Source organism: Canis lupus, chromosome 2 (genome assembly GCF_048164855.1).
Source record: "Canis lupus baileyi chromosome 2, mCanLup2.hap1, whole genome shotgun sequence".
NCBI lineage: Eukaryota > Metazoa > Chordata > Mammalia > Carnivora > Canidae > Canis > Canis lupus.
The window spans coordinates 77344079-77365389 of record NC_132839.1 but is presented as its reverse complement, the minus strand read 5'-3'; the positions used below and the strand labels follow the sequence as shown (position 1 = coordinate 77365389).

Below are 21311 nucleotides of genomic sequence, written 5' to 3'. Positions count from 1 at the left end.
CTATTGAAGCCTTCCTGCTGAACTTATTAGCCTACTACTGCCCTATGTGGCACCATTATTCAGCAAATTGCCTTAAGTGGAAAGCCAGCTATCGTTAATTTTCATGGTTCCCTTATTCCTAGGATTTTTGGCCCTCGAGTCTCCATTTTTGCCTCCTTAGCTACACAAGGGTTCTAAAGCTCTGATTTATCTCACTGCAAAAAGCATCTTGATCAAAGACCAGATTATTTTCAACTTATTTCCCTTTGTATAGATTCCCTGAATACCCTCAGGTAAACAGCAGCTGTACAATATCCACTCACATCTTGAATGGTCCTACTTCCTCAGAATGTAGCCACAGTTTTTCCTATTCGTTTTAGTAATAGCCTTTACAGATTTTTTTTTAATCCATTGTTCCTAGATTTTGGTGGGACCACTTTGCTTCATCAAACTATTTCCTAATACTATGACTTCATTTATTTAATATATATTTCAGTAGTGACCATAGGCTATGTACAGGCACTGTTCTAGCTGCTGGGAATATAGTGGTAACCTAAGATTCTACACTGACAGATTCTTTTGGAAGTAATTAGACCATTAAAATGTATACTAGTAAGTATATAAACTGTTAGGTGGTGATAAGTCCTATGATTGAAGATAAAGGGGATAGAAAGTGATGATGCCATTTTATATGGGATAACAGAGGTCTGTTGAGCCATTTGATGGTGACCTACATGAAGGTTGCAGTGAGATATGTGTGTGTCTGGAAAGGGAATTAGTTTATGCAAAGATAAAGCATCTTCAAGTCTGTTGATTCTGAGGAACAAGTATGCTTGTAGCAAAGTGAGGGAGGTGAAGATTGGTGAGATGACATAAGCAGTAGTTGGTACATTGAAACCAATTATTCCAGGGCTTGTATTTATAGATACTTCCCATTTAACAGAAATAGAAAGCTATTCAGGGGTTGTTAGGAGAGACTATTTTATATTTAAGAAGATTAATTTGGCTTTTTCTTATATTTAAAAAGATTAATTTGTGATTTGTTCCACATAGTACAAGTAAGACAAGTTGAATCTTTTGTAATCATTCAGGTGAGAAAGGACAGCGGTCTGGGAAATCTAATGTGGAGTTTATAAGTGTAGATTTTTGAGCTAGACTGTTTGCATTCAAATGCCAACTCTGCTGATCATTACCTAAATAATCTTCATCTTTCTGTACCCGAATCCTAGAAAGAACAGAGGAGGGTGGAATGGAAAAGATGAGGAAAAGATAAAGAGTTTTAGGTATATTTGAGATGACAGCTGGACACTCAAGTAGAAATGTAAATTACAGTCTGGAGCTCAATGGTAAGTCCAGATTGAAACTATTTCGTTAGAATACGTACTGTATTTGAAGCTATGAAATTGAGATCTTCTAGTTCAGTTATATAGAGCTGAGTATCCAGTAGGGGACCCAAGACTGACTAGTGAAGAAGGAGAAAACCGTATGATAGAAAGATCTGGAGACCAATGCTAGAATGTATTCCACAAAGGTAAGGTAATCAACTGTGTGATATGCTACAAATGATGATGGGTGGTCAGTACAACAACGGAGAAGGGACCATTTGAATTAGCAATGTGGTTGTTCTGATCTTGCAGGAGTAGTTACGGCAAATAGCAGGAAACATAAGGATGGAGAATTCAGAGACACAACCGGAGGGAATATGGGGCTCAGTCAGTTAAACATCTACTTTTAGCTCAGGTCAAGATCCCAGGATCCTGGGATCTGGGATTGAGCCCCGGATTAGGCTCCTTGCTCAGTGGAGAGTCTTCTCCCTCTGCCTCCCCTCCTTCCTGTGCTCTTTCTCTCCCAAATAAAGAAATATTTAAAAAGAAAAAAAGAAAAGGAAGAAACAAGGAGAGGATTTTAAAAAGGTGGCAAATGAGACAATTTGCTATAGGGGAAGGAAGATGAGATCCCCTCCAATGAGATGCAAATGCCACTTTTATTTGATGAAGGTTAGTGTTGATCCACTCTTAGGCAGTGAGATTAGTTTGGGTTGACTGAAGTGACTTTGTGTCTCTAGTCTAGTGAAAACTCAGTTACTGAACTCAAGATCTCTTTGGGCTGTTCGTTGGAAGGATTCACAGTATTCTCTATCGGATGTGTAAAGGGTCAGTATCTTCACTCTGCTGGAATAGTGTTCTTGAGGTCATAGAACTTGAATCTTTATAGGCAGACACAAACTAAAATTCTGCTGGGCAAATTTTCATTTATATTATTTCAGCATTCAAGTTATCTGGCTAGTGGACTTCCAAGTAGCTACATCTCAACATGCTTTATCCTCCATTAATCTTTATGGTAGCTATAATATTACACTGTATTGATTACACTGATGTAATGTTACCTTCCGCTATGTGGAGTAACCAGAGTGTAAGAACCAATACATACAAATACTAGAGAGTATTCTGTTTGGCATCTGTATTAACACAAAAGTGTGCTAGGGCTTTCATTAGGGTAGAGCTTAAACAATAGGATTTTTTTATAGGGTTGGAGGCTATAAGTCTAAGATCAAGATATTAGTTTTGTCTGAGGCCTCTCTCCTTGACTTACAGATAGCCATTTTCTTGCTATGTCCTCACATGGCCTTTCCTCTCTGCACATATAGCCCCAATGTTTCTTCATGTGTCCAAATTTCCTGTTTTTGTTTCTTTTTTAAGGACACCAGTCAGATTTGATTAGGTCTGACACTAATAACTTCATTTTAACTTGATCACCTCTTTAAAGACCCCATTCCAAATAGTCCATATTCTAGGGTGCTAGGGACTAGGTCTCCAACATCTGGGGATTGGGAGAACACAATTCAGCCCACAACCTATGGTAATCTATTGTATCAGTGCATATTTTAAAAATGATGGGAAAAAAAAACTGATAGAGACAATTTGAAAATGAGTAAGAAGTCTCAGGACTTGAATCAAAGGAGAGCTAGAAAAACTAATACATTAATAAGCAACATTTATTAAAACTCTAAGGGATAGATGTGTGTGTTTATGTATATATACACAAACACATATATAAATATATATATAAAATTAGTCATCACAAGATGTCTACAAGATAGGTGTTATTCCCACTTCTCAGATGAGGACATTTAGATTCTGAACATGAATCCATAATTCATAAAAGGTCTTAAGTCTATAGAGCTATGTTACTAAGTTTACATTCATATGGTAGCCATGGCAGAGAAGGCAGGAATGTACATTATAACCTAGCACATTTGCAATAAAAAATTGTTCAAAATAATAACTGATAAAAAACAGATTAATTTTAGTAACCTAATATTCATTTCTGTGCTTTGCATTTCCAGATGATCAAACATGATTGTACACATGACAGACAATTGTTCACATTATAAACAGAATTCTTTTGTTGAGAGAATGATAATTATGAAAGTCTTGGTGCAAATTTTGATAAGATGGTAAAAGTTTTCATCATCTTTTCCCCACAATGATTTTCAAAAGTTTGAGATAACATGAAAATATGTGAATACTACAGTTGCTTCAAATAAATTCGATACAGTTTCAAAAATACTTCCTTTTGCAATAGTTTGTGTATTTTAGAATTATAAATTGCCATCTGAATAATGCATATTGGCAGCTATTATAGTTATATACACAAGTCATATTTTGCTTCAATTACTTTTGCTTAGTTTTGAATTTTCAGTGCCACTTTGATAAATCATCAAGTAATGATTTGTTTAGAAGTCAAATACTTAAATGTCTAGTAATTAAGTTTAGGGCTACAGAAATGAAAGAGTACCATCCATATGCTTGTGTCCTATCTCCGTATATATTCATCATTTAAAATAGAGTAATATTCAAATTTATTTGAAGCAACTGTAGTATTCACATATTCACATTTGGACAGTATGATATAGCTTTTCTTTGAAGTATATATTCAAATGTTTAAAAAGGGAGAAGAAATGGGTAGGAAATATCAGAAAGGGAGACAGAACATGGAAGACTCCTAACTCTGGGAAATGAAATAGGGGTGGTGGAAGGGAAGGAGGGCGCAGGGTGGAGGTGACTGGGTGGTGCGCACTGAGGGGGGGCACTTGACGGGATGAGCACTGGGTGTTATTTTGTATGTTGGCAAATTAAACACCAATAAAAAATAAATTTATTATTAAAAATTTTTTTAAAAAGTCTTCTCAAAAAAAATAAAAAAATAAAAAGGAAAAAAGGAAGGAAGATTCGATTTATTTTCAGAAGTTAAAGATTATTTTGAAATAACAATCACATTCAAATGGACTTGTAAGACAATTTATTCAAAGTATGAGACGTCATCATTAGCCCTTATTTTACTCATGAAAAAGAAAGGGGAACAACTACCAGATTTTAAGCTCCAATTTCAAAAATATTCAGACAACACAGGTAAAAAAAAAAAAAACCTCCAGATACTTTTCCGGTGTCAAATATTGTCATTGCCTACTTACTTCATAAATATTATCACTTATTAGGAATAATAGCTTAAGATTTTTTTCCTAAATACCATAATTTTTGCTTTAAATGAAGGGTCCTCAGCAGTGGTACTTGTTTTATAAACTGGCCTGCAGTTTCTTTAAATCCAAATCGATTGGAATTTTTTTTAAAGAATAAATATCACACACCCATGGTAGTAAACTATAATATCACCACCAAATATAAGTAATCGGTATTTTACAATGAAGAAATTTAGAGCATTTGAGGGTATATTACTATACTATGATGGACTGACCAAAGTATGGGCCTTTGCATAATAGATCTTGAAGAAGAAACCTGAAAACTGGGGGAAAATAAGTGGCTGAAATAGAGCTTAGCTATGTAATTTTAATCAAAACTCATTAGACCTAATAAAATTCTTTAATCAATGAAAAGCGCTGTCCCTAACATGAACTGTAATTAGATAGTATTTGTCAGAGGAAAATCACTAACTCAGTGGCTGACTTTGATGTGGAAGCAGTTAAGAGAGGGCTTTGTTATTATTTATTAAGCACAAGGAGGAGACTACTTTTTTTTAAATAAAGAGACTCGATTAAATGTGAACTGGTAGCTGCCATCCGTGGGGTAAACTATCCTCCACCCTAAAATGGCCATATGTTGTACATTTCCAGTTAATTCTGACCTTGCAGAGAAACACATCACCACCTGACTTAAAATAAGAAATGAAATACAAAATAAAAATATAACAAAAGCATCAAACAAAACAATAACAAAACCCTGTGACAGTGAGTTTGTACGAAAACAAAACGTCTACAGTGACAGTGCGAACGGCGTCATGGCAGGTCCTGTGCATACACGGTCTTCAATGCAGCGGACGCTCCTTGTTGGCAGCCACCTCTGCAGAGCCGAGTGTAGTGAGTGTGTTCTGTGGCCCGTTCAGTAACACGGCAAGTGAGCGTGGCCTGTGCCGTCACTGGTGTTTGTTGGCTGAATGTGGTCTTGGGAAACAGTCACTAGGCTTTTCTCTTAACAAGCAGTTCCTTATTAGTAAGAGTCCTCCTCGTTCACTACGGATCAGGACTTCACTGACCCCCTTCGTTTCCTTGCCCCTTTTTAAAACCCCAATGTCTGATAGGCAGCCACTAAAATGATCCTTCTCCTTTCCACTTCCCTTTCTTTTCCGTAAGATGGACCCTATGTAAACCTAAAAACGTATGGTAGCTGAATATACAAGGTTTCTCAAAGTGCAAAACGTGTTACATACAGGTTCGTAGGCTTCATTTAAACAAAGCATTTTATACAGTACAGTACAGTTTGAGATTTCTGCTCATAAATTACACCATTCAACAGGCAACTGCTGCAAAAGTCTGGCTGAGTCAAAGTAACCCGATGCCTTCTTAAACATGGTCAATACAGTGGAACTGTACAAGCTTTGTTCAGACCTAAAAAAAAAAAGCGTCATCTTCTACTTATCACATTATGTACACAGATATTTTTAAAATGCTATTTAAATGCTTATGTATAGCCAGACAAATCTCACAAACCATGAATTTTACTGTTTGGTTTCTGGTTTGCACATACATACTGTACACAATATTTTTTTTTTAATTGCAAAACTAATTAATCTCCTTCGGCAAGATGTGCTCACCCTGTGAGTCTTTCGGGAAGGTTCTCGTCCGCTGCAGCACCACGCTGAGTTCTTCAATCACCCTCGATGGTAACTTACTATCAGAGTCCAAAGCAGCCCTGCCATTCCTGTCTTCCGTCTTCCTCAATGTCTTGAGGCCTTTATGGCTTTTCTGTGGCCCAGGAAGGACCTCTGCTTCTGTGTCCTCCAGACAGTTGAAACTCCGGTGTTTTCTGGTTCGAGTTCGAAGTTTCTCGTCCTTGTGCTCCAGGCAGTGGGCCACCATGGAGGCTCTCTCCTTGATGCTGCTATCCCCCAACTCCTGATCCCGCTTTTCACTGAGCTGCAGTCTTTCCAGTTCTGCCCTCGCATTCTGAAAACAAAACACAACATCTCACAGGAATGCAAGATTTGCTACAATTTAAGTTTAAAAGGCCCAAATGCCACCTAAACACTGATGCTTCTTATGTTCGTGCTTATCTCTAGGATTCGGGTTCTAACTTTGACATAACTGGTGTGTTGGAATAGACCAACCAAGAGATCAATATGGGCACCTTAGAGCTACAAAATCAACGGAGAGGCAGATTGTGGAAATCCCTTGTAACATGCATTTAATGTACAGCTTCAAAGAAGTCTCTCGGGTTAGTTATTCAGCTTGACTCTTATTTCAAACTCGCCTCTTCCAATTCATTTTGCTTGAATGTGTCATGTTCATGTATCTGTAATTCCTACAGCATCATGTCTATGGCCATGTGATTTGGGGACAGGCCCTATACTTGTACTACAGCCCCCTCATTGAGACTAACAGTACATATTAGTATGTTAAAAATGCTGAGAAGTTCTATGGCAGAGATCTGTTTAACTTCTTTTTGTTTTCTTCCACACAGTGCCTTTTAGAATCCCACAGATACATTTCTGAAAACACTGAAATATATACATAAATAGTTATGTATTAAATCCACTTTTGTACCCAGCGATTAGAGTGCACATTAATTCACTGAGCCTTTTATAAAGGTGTGCTTTCCTAACTAGGGTTCAGAAAATCTTGTGACTGGGCAATTTCTGGCATACAGAGCATCAGACTATCAAAGGGTACAACAATTAAATCAAGTGTAAAATACAAGAACAAACAACAGAGAATCAAAAGCATAGAGCAGTATGGAGCCACACAGAAAGGATGCCCAATGAACTGGACGAGGTTGGAGGTGGAGAAGAGAGAGAAGTTATTTTTCTTTTCACAAAAAGCATTAAAGAAACGTCTTCAAAATTTCCCCAGTAAAAACTGCAAAGCCTACAAAGCAAAAATCTGAAGAAGAATTTAAGAATATTGGAAGAAGATGTAATGAAAATGGTAATATAAGTATGAAATTGAGTAGCATAAACAGAAAAGATCTTCAATATAATAATGTTTGAAAGACAACACCCCATCTTGCTCTATTTCTCTCTATGGCAGTTACTTAATGTGATTATCTGAATGCCCTGCTAGAAAGACTCCACGCAAGCAGGGTTTTTGTTTGATTTGTTCACTGAAGTGTGAACCTAGTACACAGCCTACTTAGGAAATGACCATTTACTTATTAAATAGTAAATAAAGAAAGGTTTAAAATTTTTCAAATGTATAATAACACTGTTCTATTTCCCTAACTTCCATCAAATTCAGATGTGGAAATGAAACATACAAATTCAGCCTGAATACAAGTATTTTCACAAATGTATTTTATACATTTCATAACTTGGAATTTTCTGATAGAAATATCTTAGGCAAATACATTTCTTCTACCCTAAAAACTGATGAAATATTTAGTATCTAGCTTAATTCCAAAGTTTCATTTGAATATGTTAAAATACTGAGAAATTGGTGATGCTTGCATAACAATGTGAATGTCATTATTGTATATACACTTAAAAATGGTTACGATGAATAGTTTTATGTTACATTTATTTCACTACAACAAAATAACTCCTGCCTTGTAAAAAAAATGAAAAATTATTGAGAATGATGGCATAGAGATGACCAGCATAGAGATGTGACTGGGAGTTTATAAATATTAAACACATTATGTTTTACTGGGCATCTCTTACCTAGGGAAAATTAAGGAGCAATAGAGACCTTAAAAAAATTATAGTAGACACACAAAATTACATTAGTTTCACGCATACAACATAGTGATCTGATGAGTCTGTGTTATGCTATGCTTACCACAAGGGTAGCTACCCCTGTCATCCTATAGTGCTATTAGAGTATCATTTGACTACTCTATTCCCATAACCTATTTATTCCATAACTGGAAACCTGTATACCTCTCACTCCTTTTCACCCATTTTTGCCCATTCCCAACCCTCCTCCCGTCTGGCATCCTTCCCATGTTTCGTTTTTTAGATTTCACATGTAAGTGAAATCACATGGTATCTTTCTCTGACTGGTCTCATTTAGCGTAGTATCTTCTAAGTCCGTTCATGTTGTCGCAAATGGCAAGATTTTATTCTTTTTTATGGCTAATATTCCATTCTATACATATATGCCACTTCTTCATCCATGTGACTTCCTATGGACATTTGGGATGCTTCTGTTGCTTTTGTAAATAATGCTACAATAAACATAGGGGTACATGTATCTTTTTGAATTAATGTTTTCTCTCTTTTTTTTTTAATTTTCTTAGGGTAAATACACAGTAGTGGAATTACTGGATAGTATGGTATTTCTATTTTTGAGTAACTGCCATACTGTTTTCCATAGTGGCTGTACCAATTTACATTCCCACCAATAGGGAAATGTGAATGAGGGTTTGTTTTTGTTTTTTTTTTTCCCTCCACAGCCTCACTGACACTTGTTATTTCCTGTGTGTTGGATACCAGCTTTCTGACTGGCGTAAAGTGATACATCATTGTGGGATGGCTGGGTTTTTTTTTTTTTTATTGTGGTTTTGATTGGCATTTCCCTGATGATTAGTGATGTTGAACATCTTTTCATGTTTCTGTTAGCCATCTGTATGTCTTCTTTGGAAAAATGTCTATTCAGGTCCTCTGCCCATTTTAATCATATTCTTTGTTATTCTGGTGTTGAGTTGTAAAAGTTCTATATGTATTTTGGGTATTAACCCCTTATTGGAGATACATTTTCCAACTATGTTCTCCTATTCAGCAAGTTGCCTTATGTTGGTTTCCTTTGCTGTGCAAAAGCTTTTTACTTTGGTATAGTTCTAAGTGATTCATTTTTGCTTTTGTTTCCCTTGCTCAAGGAGATGTTCCAAAAATATGTAGCTGAGGTCAATGTCAAAGAGATTACTGTTTTATTTAGGAGCTTTATGGCTCAGGTATCACATTTAAAGTCTGTAATCCATTTTAAATTTACTTTTGTATATGGTGTAAGAAAATGGTCCCATTTCATTTTTCTGTATGTAGCTGTCCAGTTTGCCTGACATGACTTATTGAAGAGATGTCTTTTTGCTGTTGGATATTCTTTTCTGCTTTGTCAAAGATTAGTTGGCCATATAGCTATGGATCCATTTCTGGGTTTTCTATTCTGTTCCATTGATTTATGTCTATTTCCCATTGATCTATGTCTATTTTTATGCCAGTACCAAGCTGTTTTGATATTATACCTTTGTGGTAGACCTTGAAACCTGGGATTGTGATACCTTCAGCTTTGTTCTTCTTTCTTAAATTGCCTTGGCTATTCAGAATCTTTCTGTGGTTCCACACAAATTTTAGAATTATTCTAGTTCTGTGGCAAGTGTTACTGGCATTTTGATAGGGATTGTATTAAATCTGTAGATTGCCTTTGGTACTAGGGGCATTTTAACAATATTTGTTCTTCCAAACCATGAGCATGGAAAATCTTTCCATTTGTTTATGTTGTCTTCAATTTCTTTCATCAATGTTTTATAGTTTTCACAGTAGAGGTCTTTCACTTCTTTAAGTTTTATTCCCAGGTTATTATATTCTTGCAATTGCAAATGCAACTGTTTTCTTAATTTCTTTCTGATATTCTGTTTAGTGTACAGAAGCAGAACGTATTTCTGCATATTAATTTTGTATCCTGCAACTTCACTGAATTCGTTTATCACTTCTAATAGTTTTTTAGTGGAGTCTTTAGGGTCCACAGTAACAGTTCTCATTATCTCTCAAGCATTAGCAGATAGACTTTGGATTTTCTTAGATGTAGAATTTAGGGGCTAAATATTCACACAGGTAATGCTGAGATTTCAAGTAAACTTTAATATTAGGCTAAGAGATTCAATCTTGTATGAAGGTGGAGAGGTGGTGGAAATGACCTCTAAGAGTAGAGAGGATGGGACAGTGTGTGGGTGGCTCAGTCAGTTAAGCATCTGACTCTTGATTTTGGCTCATGTAATGATTTCAAGATTTCAGGGTCATGAGATCGAGCCCCAATTGGGCTCTGTGCTCAACGGGGAGTCTGTCTGCTGATTTTCTCCCTCTTACCTGCTCACTCACTATCTCTCAAATAAATAAATAAAATCTTTAAAAAGGAAAAACTTGACAGGATGGGAGAGAGTGAGGTTTTGAGTAAACAACATGGTGTTCTGGGAGTGCTTTTCATGTTCTGGGGAAAGGAGGACATAGTTATGTGCTATGCTGTCTTTAAAAGTTAAGGCATTAATAATTTAGAAAGAAGGATAGATAAGGTATGAAATTACAGGAGTGAGACGTAACATGGTCCAGATGATGCCAGTGGGTGTCAGAGTATGTTTAGAGAAAAGTAGTTGTTTGACTGGAAATGGCAGTGCGAAAAGTAGTCTTTCTCTCTGCAGAGAGTAGTTCCTATATCACAGCCAGAACATGGTGCAGGAACATGTTCTCAGGGCAAACCACTCACATGGCTTTAGTCTGTGCCCACATCCATTTTTCCATTATATCCAGATGTGGGCCACTGGTTATGGAGGCCTCACAATACCAGAACGTACAATGACCAACATGTGGATTATAGCAGAAATGCACTACTAAACTCACTATACTAGTTGATAATCTCTGTGTTGTATATAATCCTATCAAACTACTGCTTTAAGTGTATTATCAACAGTAAATAAACATGATTATTTGCACCATAAAGTATATTTTAAGACAGAAATAGAAATGCAAAGAAATGACCATATGCCCAATGTCACATAGTGGGAATTTGGAATGGGATGCCAACGTTGGCCTCTCTGGAAGTAATGTGCCTCTTTATGTGTTCCAGGATGGCGAGAGAAGTGTGTAATGGGTAAGAGTCTAGGTCACCATTTTGTGCTGGAACTGCATCATTCCTCTTTGCTCATTGTTTTTGTTTGGAAATAAATGATCACAAATTGTTTTCCAAGTTCCTTATTAGTATGATATCATTGAATTATCACAATAGCCCTATAAGGTAGAGCCTTTTATTATCCTTCCATGCTTACAGATAAAAAGGCTGAGCACAATGAAGTTAGGAGGCACCCAAATCAGAGATAGGATCTAGCATGTGCATTCTTGAGCACTATGTTTTGCCTCTTCATGTGTGATTTCCTTTGACAACAACTTACTTTCTCTGGCTTATTCTGCTAGCTTACTACTAATTCACTTAATTAATCTTAGAAGTCACTTTTTCCAGGAAGATTTCCTGCCTGAATGAGGTATCCTCATACAACTTTCAATAGAACCTCATGAAATGGGAAGTCATCATATGGCCAAAGCACCAAATTTACCAATCTCCTGACACCTTGTATGAAAAACAATTATTGAATATATCCATTGATGTGACTAAACATTTTTCTTATGAATATATCCTACTTTGCAATATATTTATTTAAAGATTTATTTAATTAAAGAGTGAGGGAGAAACAGAGGGAGACAGAAACCCAAGCAGACCCCTCCCTGAGCAGGGAGACCAATCTCATGACCCTGGGATCATGACTTGAGCAGAAATCAAGAGTTGGATGATAAACCAACTGCATCACAAGCCCCCTGCCCCCACTTAACAATATTTTTAGCCATTTTTCCTTTTTAAAACAAGGATCAAAAGTGATTAGTCATTTTATTAATATATTTTCTTAAATATTTACATGAATCTAATCCTATAACAGATATTTTAATGGTTCATATGAAATTTTTAATTTCTGTTTTAATGCTTTTTAACCTTCCAATGTTTTTCCAACATTGGAGCATTTAAAATTTTTCTTTGCCAAATTTGAATCACCATGTTTATAAAATTTACAAAAAAGTTAATTTAGCTAAACTACTCATAAATTTTCTAGCAATTTAATATTTTATGAATTTTTTTAAGAACCTATAACAAGTTCTTTGCAGTTTGGAGGTTATCAGTTTTCTGATCTTAAGTATGCTAAAACAGAAAAAAAAATTTCTCTGAAATTCTGGATTTGAGATCAGCTAACAAACTACTATACTATATATTTAGTTATCATCCTAATTCTATACTGGATTCCAGTTAATGTATTTTGATTTGGTCCTAATAATTTATCTTTTGCTTTGCTCCATAACTGATCCTAAGGCAACATGAGAAAAAGCTGTGGTCCCAGCAGAGCACATCTACTCCTACGTTTGCTTCATTTGTTCAAACTCTGTTTCCTAATCAGGGCTTTTTGGAAATATGACTCTTAGAATTTTAAGATTCTAGATTAGCCGAGGAATCCATTGTTGCAGAGAAGACTTTTTTTTTTTTTTAAACCAAGAATACCTACAAGTGCAGGAGGACCAAATAGGCAACAAAGGAAACAACCATTATTTTCACTGTTTGTATCTTTTAGTGAAGAGGAATATTATACTGGAATAAATGTTCAAGGGAATATATACTTGGAAAAATATTTTTAATCTGACCACTAAATTAAAATAGTTTTAGTCTTTTAAAATAAGTTATTTCTGTTTGGAAAGACAGAGATTCAAACAGTTCACTCCCAAACCCTGAGGAAATAGTACTTTTTTAATGCTTTTCTCTTTGCTTTGAGGGGGCTCAATTAAGGCCCTGAAACACACATTAATCCCAAAGTATCTAATGAGTTTTGATGAGAACAGCTTTTCTCCTTTCCTGAATAGACTGAACTTCAAGTCAAGATTGATGCTCTGTATGTTCTCCCCTCCCCGCAAGGTGAGAAGGAAAACAAACAGCCACTTTCCTGAAAAATGCCAGGTCTTCTTTATTGATGCTCAGGGGTCATCTTGCAGTTCCTTAAATTAACTGCGACACCCCATCAGTTCCCAAACCACTGGAATTTGATTGTGTTACTAGAAAGTCTAGTTACCATGGCTCCAGACATAATCGGCCCTGGGCTCATTCTAAGGGTGTTAGAAGTGAACTCGTAAGACTAATTTGAGACTGTGATTTTTACCAGGCAGACTTCTGTATACACATTTAAAACTATCTGACTACGTGAGGGGTAAGAAAATAAGTGGTATTATGCATATTGAATTGGACGGTCAGTGACATTACTAAAATTCTATAAGAAAAATTAAAATATAAAACTTAAAGGAGGAGCACAGAGTTATTCATAATATTTTCTTGCTGGATGTGATTTTTTTACTATGCTTTCCAAAGACTACTGTTGTGCTTTTGAAGCCAAAGAAGTAATTAATGTACTTAATCATATTAAGACATAAGAAAATAAATGCTATCATTAATATAAAACAAATAAAATCCTGACCTACCTCAATATTTCTCCGGGCTAGGGTTGCACTTCTCTCATGCTGGATGGGAATTAGAGGCAAACCTCCAATTTTGGGATTTTTGGTTATAGAACGTTTTCGTTCCTTTCCAGCTGGTGGCCATATATCATTTTCATGCTGTGGAAACACAATTTCTTGTTGTTGGTGTGTTTTATTATGTGGCATATCATGTTATAGAGTCACTTGGCTCCTTTTCCATATATCCAAATCAAATGATCTGCTTTCCATGAGAATGCCATTTGTAATTATGATGTTGACTCTGGCAGCAGCATCGCTTGAGGATATAAGACTCTTAAATGAACAGAGCTTTGAGGTCTCAGTTCAATTTCTAAGTTTCAAATACATGGCTTCTGTACTACTTATCAAATCAAAAGGAGCAAAATATTTGAGGAAACTGGCAAATCTCTTTGTGGGAGAAAAATAATACACTTGTCTGTATTTCTAGGCCCTGTAATCAAAGTCACAATGCATTCATTTTCTACCTCCACCAAAGACAACTTTAATGTAAAAATAATTTGACCTCCTAGACCTCAAATCAACCTAAGGCATGGCTATCAGAAAAATTAGATTCATTTTATGACCTTTTGAAAAATGTTACTTTTTCATCTAATTGTATTCCAAAGAAATTATCTTGCACACAGTCATTTATACTGAAAATCATTGCATAACAGACTATGGCACATTTGTTCTCAAATTATTGACTACATATTCTGGTCAACTGGATAATAGATATGACTAGAGAAAAATTAATTTTGCAATGGGGAGACATTTTTACAGGTAAAAGTATAAGCCCTTGAATGATAAATCCTTCAGATATGCATATAAAAGAAAAATCTTTAAAGAATTTTCTACTCCTCAGGGTAGATTAACTTTTCAGAAGTTGGCAAAACCAAATTGATTTTCAGACAACCATCTATGAAAGAAATATAGAATACCAATTATAAAATTATAAGCTTTACAGATTTTCTGATGAAATGAGAACTTTTTGGTAAACTATATAGTTAAATGCCTATTCTTATGACAACACATTCCTGTCTTACATTACAATTAGTATTTTAATGTGTTTTATGGCAAATAATTCATTTCAGCTAGTATTTACTGTGTACACATATATAAAGGTGAGATTATACTGAGGGACATACTGCCAGACTTTGTGCTTATCAGGGTGCATAATCTCATTTAATGTATATCATATAAATATATACAGTTTTACTTAACATTTATATCTGTATATAAATACAATCTCATTTAATCTTCAGTCCTACAGCGTAGATCTTTGAGTGTATATGCATTAGATGTGACCTTGAATTTTAGTGAAGCATTTATTTTGGTTCAGCAATCTATAATGGTAGATTGTTAAATATTTCAGAGAGAAAGTTATAAGCTTCATAATGCTTTGTTTATGTCACAGCCCCAAACTTGGTAAAAATAATTTTGATATTATATAATTGGGATGTTCTCAACATGTAAAGCTAATAGAAAACTGGCTAGCAAGGAATTCATTACCCTATGGATTATGCTTACACTTGTACTTACTGATGTATAATACATGTGCCAAATGATATTCAGAGAAATCTAAGAGCAAACAGTCTCAAATAAGTATGTCTTTTTCTGACATGATACACGATGTTGTGTATATCTGCTAATGAGTTCTTCCCAGATTGTGATCCAAGAGGTATTTTTCCAGCATACCAACACAGTATCTAGTAATACACTCTGATATTTATGGTTATTAAAAGTGACCTGAAGAGTTCTACTATATGGATCATATAGCTGAGGATCACACCCCAAAATCTTCAGTTCTATCTCTCACTTTCTATTTTTCTCACGCATCCAGCTTTGAGACATAACTGACAAAATTATAGGAAACTGAAAGTATACCATGTGATGATTTGATCTATGTATAAGCTGTGAAAGGATTCTCCCCCAACTAGTTAAGACATCTACCATCTCATTTATTTTGGTGAGCACAGGGAAGTGCAACTCTTAGCAAATTTCAGTGATAACAGTATTATCAACTATCTCAACAATGACTATGTTTTACATGAGATCCTGAAACCTTCATCTTATAGCTGAAAGTTTGTACCCTTTTACCAACCTCTCCCTATTTCCTCTACCCACCCAGCAACCACTTTTCTACTCTCTGCTTCTAGGAATTAAACTTTTATTTTTAGATTCCACATATAAACCATACTTGCAGTCTGTCTGTGTGGCTTATTTCATTCAGCATAATGCCTTCCAAGTTCATCCACATTGTCAAAAATGACAAGACTTCTTTCTTATTTAAAGGTGAATAATATTTGTGTGTGTACATGCACACATACATATTTTTATCTATTCATCCTTGGTCTTAGGTCATTTGATATGACCTGAGGTCATTTACATACCTTTGCAATTGTGAATAATGCTACAAAGAACATGAGTCTGCCTCTTACTCTTTGTAACCTTGACCTCTTACTTTTCTGGCTAACAATTTAGTTTTGTTCACTTCTTTAGACTCTTTGAGACTTCCCATTTATTTTCTACCATCATTCTACTTTCCACATCTTGCCTCACTTCCTTCTCAGCCCATCTTAGACTTCATAGTCAGTAAGTATAAATATTTACAAGTCTTCTCCTCTTTCTCCTTTCATCATACTTGCTTGAAAAAGCCCTCAATCTAGCTAAATTCAATTTTACTTACTCTGAGTGCCTAAAAATTGATGAAGAAAGAAAAAAAAAAGACAGTCACCCTATAGATTCATCTCACTTTAAATTTGAACTTAAAGTTCAAGTAAGCACTCAGCAGTAAGTTGAAGTTCAACTATATATATATATATAGGGCAACTAGCTAAAGATTATTTCTCATTTGTTCTCCACCCCTACCATTCCAATAGCTCTCCCTAGCTCACTGATGATGAGCTCACTGATTTCATTTTAAAAATTACTATTAATCACTGAAGAATTTCATTTTTCCCCTCCATGAAATATACCACTCTCCCTGCATCTTATAGTCATAGAAGTGAGGCTCCCTTTTCTTGCCAGTATTTACTGTTAATTTTTTCCAGTCATAAGTGCTCAGTGGGCTACAATATACAGTCAATAATAATGTGTGGCGCTCTGTTGTACAATGATTTTTTTCAGCAATGATGACCAAATGTGCACTTGTTCACACTGCATCATGTCTGCTCAGGGCTTCTTCTGGTTTAATAATTACTTTCCGCTGGTTTAATACTTTCCTCAATAAAATAGATAAAAACAGAGAGGGAGGCAAACTATAAGAAATTCTTAACTATAGGGGCATCTGGGTGGCTCAGTGTTGACTATCTACCTTTGGCTCAGATTGTGATCTGGGGCTCCCGGATCAAGTTCTGCATCAGGCTCACCACAGGAAGCCTGCTTCTCCCTAGCCTATGTCTCTACCTCTCTACATCTCTCATGAATAAATAAAATCTTTAAAGGAAAAAACCCTCTTAACTATAGAAAACCAATTGAAAGTTGATGGAGGATTGAGGTGGGGGTGCATAAAACAGGTGACGGGCATTAAGCAGGGCACTTATGATGAGCATTGGGTGTTGTATGTAAGTAATAAATCACTACATTCTCCTGAAACCAAGGCTATACTATATGTTAACTAACTAAATAAAAAGTTGTGGGATGCCTGGGTGGCTCATCCGCCTTTGGCTTAGGGTGTGATCCTGCATTCCCAGGATCGAGTCTCACATTGGGCTCCTTGCACAGAGCCTGCTTCTCCTCCCTCTGCCTGTGTCTCTGCCTCTCCTCTTGTGTCTCTCATAAATAAATAAAATCTTAAAAAAATAAAAATAAAAACTTAGAAGAAAAAAAAAAAAGCCCAGTTCCAATAATCCCACACCAAAAATCACTTTCCTCTATCAATTTTTTTCCAATAACTGAATTTTCTCCATTAGCACATGTGCAAAGTATATGCCCTCGCATCTTAAAGACAAATAAATTGAAACCCCAAAACCTACCTTGACCTTCTCTTTCTAGTCACACAGCCTCCTTTATGTGCATAGCAAATTCCTTGCCTGGATTTTCTATACTGGTCATCTGTTTTTCCTCCCTCTCAATCCTTTTTATTTCTTTTCCTGATTTTCTTTTTTTCTTTCTCTTCTGCTTGACGTTTAAAGTTTGCAATGCCCCAGGGCTTATTCTTCTGTCCTTTTCTCTCTGTCTCCCTACATCGTATACTCATTTCGTTTTATTCTGAGATCTCCCCTAAATCCAGGGCTTTCAATGCAAACTGAATGTTGACTTCCCCCAAATTGACACTTCATCCCCAAATCTTCACCTTAGTTTTTTAAAGTTTATTTTTATTTATTTATTTAAATAATCTCTATACCTAACATGGGGCTTGAACTCACAACTCTGTGATCAAAAGTCACATGTCCTTCCAAATGAGCCAGCCAGGAACCCTTTGGATGTATAGATCAAAAACTCAATCAATCTGCTATTCAACATACTTATTTGTATGTCTAATGGCATCTCCAATTTCATATGGTCAAAAGAGAGCTCTCAATTTTCTTTGCATCTCTGATCTTATCACTTCTATTTGCCAGTTGCCCGAGGCTAAAAAAACCCTATGTCTCTTACTTGACTTTTACCCCTTCTCTCAAACTGCTGTAGCCAATCAATTTGTAAGTTTTATTGGCTCCATTTTCAACTGTTCTTGAATCTTAATATCTCAATCTGTCCACTTTACCACCTTGGTCGGAGCTGCCATCTTCCACACAGTTGTTCTTTCTGCCTCCATCTTGGATCTCCAACAGCATGCCCTCAACGAACTAAATTATTATTTCTTCAGTTAATATAAAAGAGGTAAAATCCTTCTCTTGTTTCCCAAACTTTTAAACTGGAAGTGTATTATCTGCCTACTGCCTTCCTGATCTTTTCTATCTTTCCACACACAGCCCTTCATGATGTTCATGGAACAAAGGTTAAGACCACATCTCAGGACCCTGTACTTGCTGGGCCCTAATGATTTGCTCCCTAAGTTCAGTCAGGTCTCAGCACACCTGACAGCTTTTCAGAAGGCATTTTCCTGAGAAACTTTCCTAGTTACTGTTCTTCCTTACCTCATTCACACTCACTCATTTTTTCTCTTATTTTTTTTTTAAGATTTTATTTATTCATGAGAGACACATAGAGAGAGAGAGGCAGAGACATATAGGCAGAGGGAGAAGCAGGCTCCATGCAGGGAGCCTGATGCAGGACTCAATCCTGGGATTCTGGGATCACGCCCTGGGCCGAAGGCAGACGCTAAGTAAGCCACCCAGGCGTCCCTTTTTCTTACTTTATTATTTTATTAAACTAATATCCATTTGAAATTTTGTCAAATTATTTATGTTCTCTCTCCCCTTTCTTATATTAGAAATACTGAGCATGTACTTTGTAAATGGCACTGGGTTCTCTGGTGCAGGTATACACATAGGTCTTGTAGGCAAGACTGAGGGAGCCCTTCTTTTAATGGAGCTTACATTTTAGTAGGAGAAGCAGGCATAAAAAATCTAATTACACAATGCTTTCTAATTAGAAATACAACTGAAGTACAGAATGTTAAGGTTTCCTGTAGCTTGAAGACCTCACTGGTCTGAAGATCAAGGAGAATTTCTCTGAGAATGTGACACATTAGTGGGAATCTAGAGGACTTCTGAATCAGGGGTGAAGCTGGGTTTGGATATTAGAAAAGTATTCTGTATACCCTAAAGAAGCCTAGTAAGGAGCACTTACTGTGTGTGTGTCAACAGGTATAGAGCATTTGCTAGTTTCCTGTCTATCTCCCTATGGAGGTGAGCCATTACATCCTTAAATCCAAGAAGACCTTTGTGTTTATCTTAATCCAAAGAAGTGGAATGAGCAGATGAAAAGTAATTGGGCTGAATCTCTAGGGCCAGGACGATGAAGGATAGGTGAGACAGGGAGAAATAAGTTGGCCATGAGAGCAACCTCTGCTTTCTGGCTATTTCTATTTAGACCCTGATTTTCAACCACAGAGTCTAGTGACTTCAATTTTAAAAACAAAACAAATCAGTGTAGTTGTACCACAGACACTATGGCTTTGGCTCTATAGTTCCAATTTAACTGAAACATTTCAAATCTAGTTTGCTTTCTTTTTAAGGACTTAAAAATCTAAATTTCTGAAGTCACAATTAAGAGGAAAAGTCTCTTAAAAAGTTAAGCCTTTCTGCTTATGTGTTTTCAGGTAGTAGCAGGCACATCAGGCTGAGAAGAGCAGTGTTTATTAACCACTGGAAAGGTTAATAAATTAAATGAACAGAGAAAATGGTTTTCAAAACAAGTAAGGGCCAGATTTAGGGGTGAATTAACTTCCCACTTATAAGAAAAACAGGGAAGTACGTCCTCAGTAATAAAGAGTGGCAACTTAATCGTTACCAGTGAATTTCAATGCTCTTGTGGGAAGCATTGCTGGGAATTCAGCCAGACAAGGTGTGTGTGTGGGGGAACAATCCTGTTAATGAGACTATTTAACCCTTCCCCCAAAGACAACAGTCTTCCTATAGGGAGGAGATGAAATGGGGAATTGAGTATAGGCATTAGCTTCTGTCCCCCCCTGGGTTTAAACCACTAACTAAATGCATGGTGCTGGGCAAGTGTCAGAATCTTTGTTACCATTATTCCCTCATCTATGAGCAACATCATGCATGGTCTGTTGTTGCAAAGAATATGAGTTAACTCTTCTGAAGAATCCAGCACACAATGAGTATTAAAGGAATGTAGGTTCCTGTCCTTGTTTTTGGAAAGGCTAGGGTGGGGGAAGTGTGGGAGTAGGCGGCCATAGGGAGAACAGGAAGGGAAACAGTACACTTTTCTAAATGAAGATGAATGTGGGACTCTAGTAAAACAAGCTCCTCTTTCTTATACTATCATCTTGAAGCAGTACACCGCTCGTAAGGTAGAGTTGCTGGAGTGCCAAGAAAGGAGCCTCAAAAAAGAGAGTGAACTCTCTTTCAAAGAGTGATGGATAAATTCGGATTCTCATATATTTAAAAAATATATAAACTGGAAAATAAAAGAACACATATAAAACTCTTATTAAAGATTATTTGTAAATCACACGTTTTCTGTAAGTGGTTATACTTTGCTAGAGAGCTGAAACAGAGATCATACCTGGGCAATGAAGACATTGGCCATCCACTCCATCTGAGTTTGTAGACTATCACAACAAATGTGCCTGTAAAACAAGGTTTATAAAATACATAATTCAAAAAGATAGAACTGTTCTCCAGTGTATTTGTTTGGTTATTAAGTGATCACAAACTTCTTTGAATATTTCCTGATTTATGACTTAATGCAAACAAAACAGGAGTATTTCAGTATAAGTTGCTTCAGGCTTCTGTTAAATGTACAAGATCAAAAATAATAGTAATATATGATAGTTTAAACACAATATAGCTACAGGTTTTGGTAACTGCTAAAAAAGGACCAGCAATATTTTTGTATAGGCAGAAAGGCCATGGTCATTTACTTTATTCAGGTACATGGTGTTAAACAGCTTTTTCCCCAGAAACTCTGAGCCTAAGAAGAAAAACGTGCACATTTTCTTAAGAGTAGGCTTAGACAGTCTCCATCAT

At 36.1% G+C, this 21311-nt stretch overlaps 1 protein-coding gene across 10 annotated transcripts in view; it reads right to left on the bottom strand.

Moving 5' to 3' along the window:
• Positions 1-2956: 2956 nt before the first annotated feature.
• ARAP2 (ArfGAP with RhoGAP domain, ankyrin repeat and PH domain 2) overlaps positions 2957-21311 on the bottom strand; it is a 192069-nt gene continuing 173714 nt past the window's right edge. For 8 of the 10 annotated variants that reach the window (XM_072808051.1, XM_072808033.1, XM_072808026.1 and 5 more), the window contains 3 exons: positions 20848-20911; positions 13702-13836; positions 2957-6439 (listed from right to left, as the gene is read on the bottom strand). In XM_072808051.1, coding sequence (XP_072664152.1) covers positions 6056-6439; positions 13702-13836; positions 20848-20911 — 583 coding nt within the window. In that variant the 3' untranslated portion in view covers positions 2957-6055. The remainder of the gene's footprint in view (positions 6440-13701; positions 13837-20847; positions 20912-21311) is intronic. The other 2 variants (XM_072808085.1, XM_072808093.1) reach the window with 1 other exon arrangement.